The sequence below is a fragment of the Stenella coeruleoalba genome, assembly GCF_951394435.1.
Source record: "Stenella coeruleoalba genome assembly, chromosome: 13".
Lineage (NCBI taxonomy): Eukaryota > Metazoa > Chordata > Mammalia > Artiodactyla > Delphinidae > Stenella > Stenella coeruleoalba.
In genome coordinates this window covers 76,505,332-76,515,169 of record NC_137159.1, presented here as the reverse complement: position 1 = coordinate 76,515,169, position 9,838 = coordinate 76,505,332, and the positions used below count along the sequence as shown (strand labels likewise).

Sequence of the window (9,838 nt, the reverse complement as noted above, 5' to 3'; positions counted from 1 at the left end):
ACTCCCTATTGTCCAGAGAAGGTTTGGGAAACATCTGAAGCTGTTTCTGTAGGGGCCAAGCTCCTGAAGAGTGATTAGTAACGTGTCTTCTCTGCAGTGTTCCTTAGCACATTTGGAATCAATTAAATATTCAAATATAGGTTCTCTTAGATCTCTGGCCAGGCGCGGCAGGTTTGTGAGAGAGGAAGCTGGAGGCAGATAACTGCTATTCCTCACACCAGAATCTATAGCTGGAGAGAGATTTGAAGAATACACTCTTTACACTTCCTGGGTCCGCATGCAAATAGTCACAGGAGATTAGAAATGATTAGGAGAAACAATAGGAGACTTATTAATAGGAGTAACAGTGTACATGAGAACTGTGCCTTACAAGGTGTCTTAAAGACAAATGAGTGGGGACTTCCCTGGTGGTCCAGTGGTTAAGACTCTACCTTCCAATGCAGGGGGTGTGGGTTCGATCCCTGATTGGGGAACTAAGATCCCATATGCCTCATGACCAAAAAACCAAAACATAAAACAAGCAATATTATAGCAAATTCAATCAAGACTTTAAAAATGGTCCATATCAAAAGACAAATTAGTGAATACATTGGGGTGTTGCATAAGTAAATAGTATGGCCTTTGTGATCCAAGAATTTTTCATATTTTTAACAGATTGTTAAAAAAGAATATGTAACAGAAGAAGAATATCTGCATATGGCTTAATAACCTTAAGTATTTACAATGTAGCCTTTTTAAAAAAAGGTTGCTGACTCTTGGTTTAGAGGTTTTTCCCCCATTATGTGTACTCACCTAATTACTATTACTAATAATAGTATAATGATAAGGTACATAGGGAAGAGGAAATGAACATGTGGCAGGTATTTTGTTAAACTCTTTGTCGGCCTCTTCACTGAACAATCCATTAAAGCTAGCATTCATGTCTCAATGATAGAGTCAAGAAAACAGAAGCTCAGAGAGGTTAAGTAACTTGCCAAGGTCACAGAGAGAATTAAACAGTAGAGTTGTTCATCAAACCCAATGTGGTGGTATATTTAAGCAGTGAGATCACTTTCCCAATTAAATGCTACTTAGAACCCCACTATATAAAATAGCTACTCTGAGTGAAGTTGAGGCAGAGGACCCAGAAATCTCACTCATTTTCAGAAAAACCTGCTTGAAATAGAAGTCAGTATTTCCAAAGATTGTCAGTAACCAACATGAAAATGGGTTTCCAACTCAATTGTTCCATTATCTGGCACATTACATGCTTCTCCTCTTAACAATATTTTGCTAGAGGCAAGAGTATCAAAGTAACAGAATTGCCTTTTTCTTATTTCCTTGCCCAGTGAAATAGAAGTCAGCAGAAAGGGGAAAGGAGAGAGAAGCAAAGGGTTTAAATAATCCTCAAAATCTAACTAGTTATACGACAGCGATTAGCCCTCGATTCCACCAAACACTGAGTGGGAAGGACCTCTTCCAAATGGCAGCTCGTTTTACCTTAATAGGTAGTGTTTCCAGATGAGTTTCTAGTTTTCTAGTTTCTAGTTTTCCATCATGATAAATTAATATATCCTATTTTATTATGGTGCCACAAACAAGAACTCTGAAAGGCTCAACTCTCACAAAAGGCCCAAATCCCCTGAAAAGCATCAGGTATCAAAATGCAGCCAGAAAAGATGGTATTAAATGAAAAAAAAAAAAAAGGCTCCTTTTTAATGAAGTCGAGGTGTAGGACAGATTTATTAGCTTCCATTTTTCCAGGTTGCATTCTGATGTATTTCCTGCCCATATTTCTAAATTCAGCAGGTCTCTTTGTAGGATTATTTTTTAAAAATAAGTTTCAAAGAATATGATGCAGCTATAATGACTACACCTGCAAAGACACACCTGTGATGATACAAACACTAAGTGTTTCTCATATTCACAACCCAATGCTCTAATAGAAAACAGACCTTCTATACCATTTGCCAAGATCCTGCCATTCTTAGAAAGAACTGATACTGGTAACCAGATATTACAGTCTTAAAAATAATTACCAACCAAGGACTACTCCTGACCAAAATGGCCATTAAATTCTGTGTAGTTGTCTATCCTTTACAGTCATAATTCCTTTTGTCAATATTATGAGATGGTTAAAACAAATACTTAAAATTACTATTGATGCCTACAATATTCCTACTTACTCAATGATTTTTATGTATACCACCATTGACTTATTATTTACTCACACATTAGTATTTACTGTGTCAGGTACTGTATCTGACTCTTGAGGAAGGAAAACTAGTAAGAATATAATCTATCCTTGGATAATTCCTATTGCAATTGTCTAGCTAGAGCTGTGAACAAATAATTAGTGCACTAAATTCCTAGTAAATCTGCCAAGATCAATGAAAAATAAGTAGAGTGAGAATTGGATCCTCCTACAGATATTAAGGAAAGGAACACACTTGAAGGGAATGTTAAAGGCTAAGGAATATTCCCAGTAAAAAAGAGAAGGATATTCCAGATTGAAAGAACAATATAAGGAAAGGCCCAGAGGCAGGTGGGTGATTGGTCCATATTGAGGACTGGGTTATACAATGAAAGGAGTAGAGATATACTGTCTAAGACGTTAGTAACTAAGCCTATTTAAATTTAAATTGACCTTAAGTAATATTAGAAAATCAGTTCTCAGTCACATTTCAAGTACTCAATAAACACAGGTGTCTAGAGTCTACCATATTGGACAGTGCAGACAGAATTATTTCCATCATTGCATAAAGTTCTACTGGACAGCACTGAGTGTAAGAGTACAAGGTAAGCATGTGGCCAGTTCATGAGGAGTCTCAAAAATATACTAAAATGTTTAAATAGAAATGGTTTATAAACTACTGAATTGCACAAAGTCCCTTCAGAAATAGCCTTGGAAGACTCCATCCTCACAGCATTGCTATGATCTATTATACCCATCCAGCTTCTACATTTGAATAAGACTTCTCTTGAAGAAAAACATTCTGCAGCTTAAAAAAGAAAGAAAAAAGGCTGGAAACCCAGTTATGGGCAACTGGAAACCACCACAAGTTTTTAAGCAGGGACATGACACTGTGACACAGATTTGGATTTCAGAAATACTACTTCTTAAAGCAGTGCGCAAGATATGTGGGAAGAAAAGGCACTGGGCATACCAAGATCAGTAGAGGCTAATGAGATGATAAAGGACTAATTTCAGAGAAACTTCTAAAGGAATACACAAATAAGAATTTGCATCAGTAAATTTATTCCAAGTAAGAATTGTGCATTCACACCATGCATATTATTTCCCCACAAAAGCCAGTATTATCATTAAAACACTTAACACTTTAAACATACCATAAAACTCAAAGATACTTGAAAAACTTCTCAACGTATCTATTTCAAGTCCCTGAATTCTTTAATATTTGTAATCCATGCTTGTTCAATTATAATTTTAAAATATATTATAACCATATCACTCATTATAATCATTGATATGCTTATTATATATATTTAAAACATCTTTTCTGAAATTTTATGTTCTCCAAAAAATAACTTTTTAGTAACTTCAAAATATCTCTATGTACCTCTTAGCAGTACTATGGTAAAACCAAAATTGCATCTTCCAGTAGCAAGTGCCCAAGCCACACCATTCCTGATCAAAGATAGAGCTGACATCCAGGGAATTCCCTGGTGGTCCAGTGGTTAGGACTCCACGCTTCCACTGCTGGGAGCCCCGGTTAGATCCCTGGTTGGGGAATTAAGATCCCGCAAGCCACGTGGAGTAGTCAAAAAAAAAAAAAAAACCTAAAATGACAGAGCTGACATCCAGTCTTACAAACAGCTCTCTTCCACTCCTTGTTCCTATTTTAATATGCCAACCATTACTTCACTGACATCCCAGAGTTTTCCTGCAACAGATTCATCCATAGCTTTGGGCAATAGTTCTTCCTCTTTACAGTCCCCAAAGTACTTTCCTGACACACCTTCTACCTCAGGGGAAGAGGCTAAATAAATTGAAGTCTGGGCACCTTCTAGCGGAGTTTTGAAAAAAGCCCATGTCACCAAATTGAAAAGTGGTTTGACTAACAGTGGGATGTGTATGTGCCTCCCCAGGTTGGTCCGCACCATGCCAGGGTGTAACACATTGACAGTGACATTTGTGCCTTCTAAGCGGCGGGCTAGTTCTCTGGTAAAAAGGATGTTAGCCAGTTTGCTCCGACTATAACAGAAGCTTTTATTATAGTTTTGTTCACTGTTCAAGTCTTCAAAGTTGATGTCTCCGTATTTATAAAGTTTGGAGGTAACTACCACAATCCTGCTGGGAGCTGAACTTTTAAGGAGTCCAAGGAGAAGATTGGTGAGTAGAAAGTGCCCCAGATGGTTCACTCCAAACTGCATCTCAAACCCATCTTCAGTTTTCATATACGGGCACTGGAAGATGCCTGCATTGTTGATCAAAACATCCAGTCTAGGCTCTTCCTTCAAATGGCAAAAAGAGAATGGCAGAGTTATGAACGCAGGCCTTAAATGTGCCTAAAATAAAATTTTAAACAATTCCTGCAAACTACTAAAATTCTAAAAAACGCCTCTATGAGTTTTCAACAATTGAGAGAAAAGAAGACGACGACAACAATGACTTGTGTGCCTGACCTGGTGCTTTTCATGTTATCTCATCTACTCTCAACAACTCTATAAGCAAACTGAAGCACCAGAGTTAGGTGATTTGTCCAGAATCACAGGGCTCGTAAGTGGCAAACAAAACCCTGAAGTTGAAATCTGACACCAATGGCCCTATTCTTAATTAGTAAGCTAGACTGCTTTTCTAATTGGGATTTCAAACCATAGCTAGACATTCAATGTGAGCTAGAGAGTGGAACTACAGCAGAAGACAGGTCAGCATTGTTTATTCCTAGAGCTACTAGTATCAACGCCAGGGGCAAGTTAGGATTGTTTTATTCTGTAATTTTCTAATAATAAATGTCACCATGGGAATGGAGCAACTCCAGGTTGTTTCCTTAAAAATGGGACAAGCAATAGAGAGGGTGAGGGATGCAAATTAAGACTGGAGAGAACATCATGAATATATCAACGGAACATTAAGAAAAATATTAAACAGGTAGTATAAACATATCAGAAACAAAACCATGAATCATACATACTAAGTCTCACAATAACAGCAAAGGAGACTTAACAGAGGAGGTCTGCCCAACAAATACCTTTAACCTCTATTACGACTCTAGAATTCACAGTTCTTTTTTCCCCGATATGAAATCTACCTCTTTCAAGCTTCGAGGAGCCCCCAACTTAAGAGATCTATACAGTCAGAATTTTGCACTTTGACCATATCCTCCTGCATCTCCCCAGATTAAAGTCCTAAAATTTAGACTGTCCTCAAAGGGAAGTCTTTTCATTCTTTACTTCATTTAGTTGGTTTTCCCTTGTCCCTTCCTGGCTCTGTCTCTTTTGATGGGCAGAGAAAAAGAAATGTACAACGTGTTCCAGGTGTAAAGACACAGTGATGACCCACAAATAAATTTGAGGTCAAATTTCAAATATCACTGGCCCTTTTGCCAAATTAAGTGAAAAGAAGAATGTGTTAAATTTCACAACTGTTATCAAAGCCTACCTGTCAGTGGATTAACTATTTCTCATTCTGTGTGTCTCAGCACCTTTTGCTTTTCCAATAGTCAACTTCAAAAAGAAGGCAAAAGTTCACCCGTGGGGGAAAGAAAGGAGTGTTCTTTTCAGTAATCCTTTGGAAGAGTTTCCTGTATTAATCATTTCTGAGCCATCATTCTTTGCTGGGCTTGTGTTATTTTAAGACTGTATCATTTACTGTTTTTTAAATTCTAGAAGATAAATGACATAAATACCAAGAATACCAACCTGTGGGAAATTTACACTTCCTTTTTTTTTTTTTTTAATTCTGGTTATAGTCACTGAACTACTGAACTTCAGAGCCAGGAAGGAACTTAATACATACTTAGAAGCAAGGACAACTTAGTTATCTCTTTATCTCCTTAACTTTTACTTGGTTCTGTCAAGTGGCCAAAGTAGTGAGAAACCATAGGTATCAAGGAATAAGTATACCCAGTCCCATCTACATTTTTACTGAATAGGAAGATCCACTTTGGATTCTCCCAACATCTCTTGTACACTATTACTTCTTATTTCTAAACCTGATAATGAAATACTGGTCATAACGGCAAAACAAACCAAAACTCTGGATCTGCAACAGCTCCCCAACTGTGTATCGAGTTGCCCTAGAGAGTCACAAGGAAACTCTCAGGGTGATTTGGAGTATTTTAAGTTTTCGAGGGAAACAAAATGATACTCTGCTCAACATCTCAAAAACTACCAAGCTCCAAGTGGTTCACACCTTCAACATTTTATTGTGCTATATTCCTTTTCATGATGTCCTACCTTTGCAAAGCTGAGTGTTTAGTAGTTGCTGCAATGAAATGCAAGTACAATGTTAAAAGTCAACATAGAACAGAAATGAGGGTGGCAATGGTCAGTCTGATTCCAAAGTTTGACAAGCTGGTACAGTGAACAACAGATGCACATTTCCCATTAGTATACTTATGGTTATAATAATTATGGTTATTGAAAAATGAAATAAAAATCTTTTTTTCTTTCATTTATGCTATGTGTGTTTTTGTTTCAAACAGCTACTAAGTTGTTACATAAATACTTATTAAGTTGTTTGGATCTAACTGCTTAATGAATAAGCTGTTAGATATTTGTTTGGCCTAAGGGCATCATGAAAAAAATTAGAAAGTTTGGGAACTTCTGTTCTAGACTCAGGAGACTCCTTTTCATATAGGCTCCTTTTCTATGCCAGCTAATTTTAAACATCACTCTTCTGAATGCCCTCTTGCAAGTCACCTCTGCAGGGAACCCTTCTACCTCAATTTCAGCAGAGGACATCCATTTCAGTGGATGAGCTATCTAAACAAAGAAATCCTCTACCTCACTGGCAGGCAGCAGAAGTACTATATAGGGGTTAAAAGCAAGGGCTCTAGAGAAAGATCGTGGGCAAATTACTTAGCCTACCTATGCCTTAGTGGCCTTACGTTGTAAAATGGGGTAACAATGCCTACCTCACAGGGTTACTGTGACGACTGGATGACAAGAGCAGTCAAAGTCAGTTTAATTTCATTAAAAGTTAAAAAAAATATATCTGAAATGCTTGGAACAGCTCCTGGCACACAGGAAACTTTCAATAAGTGCTAGGTATTATATTACTTTTATTTCTGTCCCCATTTAGAGCACATGACCACTGGCATTCCAAGCTCCAGTCTATTTGGAAGTTAGGCCAGAGTATGGTTAAGAATACTGCTCATGAGTTCACTGGTGGCAGAAAGCTAAACTTCCTACCCTAGCAGGGGGGGAAAAATTGCTCCAAGGTCCTTGTCTAGCAGCGTCCCCTATGTGCTCTCAGGCTCTTTGAGAGATGGCTTGGTGCACATTCACTTTGGACACAGGAAAAACAATCCAGGGACCTGGCGGATCTCCTCCTGAGCTGTCCTCACATGGCAAGAGGAAATGTTCACAAACTCGCTTATTTTTCTCTTGGGCCCATTTTCTTTCTCAACATTCTTGGAAGACAGAAGACTGTCCTACCAATTTTTCCAGCCTTCAATTCCCAAGCCGCCCGAATCATTCCCAAGGTCACACCCCCTCCCTCGACTGTGGGCGGTCCCCTCCCCGGCTCAGCCCCCGGCCCTCCAGGCCCCGCCTCGCCCGCCGAAGCCCCTAGCCAGTCCCCGATCTCCGGCAGGTTCCCAGAGCCCCACACCTGGAGCACCTCCTGACAGAAGGAGCGCACGGAGCGCAGCGAGGCGAGGTCCAACTCTTTGACGACGAGCTCGCCGGCCCCGCTGGAGTCAGGCCCCAATTCGGGGCCCCCAGCCTGGCATATCTCGCGGCGGAGCTGAACCGCCGCCTCCTCGGCGCGTGTGCGGTCCCGGCAGCCCATGATCACTCGCGCCCCCAAGCGCAGCAGCTCGGCGGCTGTGGCGCGGCCCAGGCCGCTGTTCGCACCCGTGATCAGCACTGTCTTCCCGTGCATGAGGCCGGAGTCCCCGCCTCGGTGCAGCCGCTTGACGCTGGGCCCCACGAACCTCCGGGCCGCCAGCCACAGGGCCCCACCCAGTGCGGCCAGTAACGCCGCCACCGTAGCCACTGCCATGGCCGCCCGGGCCCAGGGCCCACCTGCGCCTGCGCGGGACTTCCGGGGTCGCCGCGCGCCCGGGTCTGAGCTCGCCCCCTGTACGTAAAGAACGCTGGGGCGCGGCCTGTCGTCCCCTGACGGCGGCGTGGGGCATGCTGGGATTTGTAGTCCCCCTTCTGAGGGCACCTGATTGGTTACTAGAGGACAGCTCTCTGTGTGGCTCCTCGGTGGAGCCGGCTCCCAGCCTGAGAGAAGGGTGAGCACGGCCCCGGGTTTTCAGGGTCCTGAGGTCCCTACCCATGGAAATCCCAGAGTGGTGGGGGCCTTCCCCGTGGAAATGCCTAATGAGTACTTTGAATTTACAAGTCTCTTTATAGGCTGCTTTACAAATCCCACACTTCGGGGCTGGCTTAGTGTGTTTTCCGTTAAGGGCGCCTGGGACTTGTTAACCCTCAGTTCAGTTTACCTTCATCCTCTGGAGAATGGTCCCTGCCGAACGAAAGTCTGAAGAGAGGCTCTTTTTTCCCACAGCTGACGCTAATAACTTAGCGACATGAATCAGTTAGAAATAGAATGGACCAGTGGTTCTCAGACTTTAGCGTTGCATTGGAATCAACTGCAGGACCTGTAAAAACAGAAATTTCAGGGCCCAGTTTCAAATTCATTAGAGTCCAAAATGGAACCTGAGAATGTACATTTCTAACAAGTTCCCAGGTGATTCTGATGCAGGTGATCTGGGGACCACGGTTTGAGAATGTTAGACCATTGTGGCCTTGATCCATATATAAAAAGGCATTCTCAAATGGTCTTATTTGACAGTGGTGGAGATACACTGGGAAAAGCGTGGACTTACTGTATACATAGACGTCTGAGCAGGCTCATTCACCAGCGTCTTCCCCATTCCCTCCCGGAGAATATTAAATGTAACAAGGAAGGGAAAGTGCTTTTTACACTGTAAAATGCTTCAGAAATATCGGGTTATTGCCACAGGGATCCATCTTCAAGCTGCAAACTTCAAACTTTAGACCAAGCTACTCTTTTTTTTTTTTTTTTTTTTGCGGTTCGCGGGCCTCTCACTGTTGTGGCCTCTCCCGTTGCGGAGCACAGGCTCCGGACACGCAGGCTCAGCGGCCATGGCTCACGGGCCCAGCCGCTCCGCGGCACGTGGGATCCTTCCGGACCGGGACACGAACCCGTGTCCCCTGCATCGGCAGGCGGACTCTCAACCACTGCGCCACCAGGGAAGCCCAGACCAAGCTACTCTTAAGTCGTCATACGTTCATCTACTCACCCATCCAATACATGCCAGGCCTTATGCCCTGCGAGAGTCACGAAGAAATAGGGCACCATTTCTGCCCTCAGGGTGCTTACTGTCTGGTCCAGAGACCCCTCCTGCCCCAGCCCCCTTTCTAGAATCTTCAGGACAAGAGAAGAGACACACAACTTCTGTAGTTTGAAATAAACTCCCTAGATGATTTTGATAAACTCTCCTCCACTCCCTTGTATTTGGGAAGGATATAACATGCACCAAAAAGGCATAGTACAAACAGCCAAGAGGTCGAATGCCAGAAGGATTCTTATGAGTGCTGAGAATGGAGCTCACAGGTGGGAGGAGCACTCTCACTGAGGATTAGACAAGGCACCAGGAACAGAAATCATGGAGGGGGGGCCTTTATTCTATCCTAT

General features: G+C 42.1%; 1 protein-coding gene across 2 annotated transcripts; it reads right to left on the bottom strand.

Moving 5' to 3' along the window:
* Window positions 1–3,230: 3,230 nt before the first annotated feature.
* Window positions 3,231–8,540, bottom strand: LOC307196596 (retinol dehydrogenase 14). 2 transcript variants are annotated; one of them, XM_079941672.1, is made up of 2 exons: window positions 7,778–8,540; window positions 3,231–4,455 (listed from the first exon to the last, which is right to left on the bottom strand). In XM_079941672.1, the coding sequence occupies exons 1-2, from the start codon at window positions 8,168–8,170 to the stop codon at window positions 3,838–3,840; spliced, it is 1,011 nt and encodes a 336-aa protein (XP_079797798.1). In that variant the 5' UTR covers window positions 8,171–8,540; the 3' UTR covers window positions 3,231–3,837. The 2 variants fall into 2 exon arrangements, with proteins under 2 accessions (XP_079797798.1, XP_079797799.1); XM_079941673.1 differs by having other exon boundaries at window positions 7,787–8,540.
* Window positions 8,541–9,838: the final 1,298 nt, after the last annotated feature.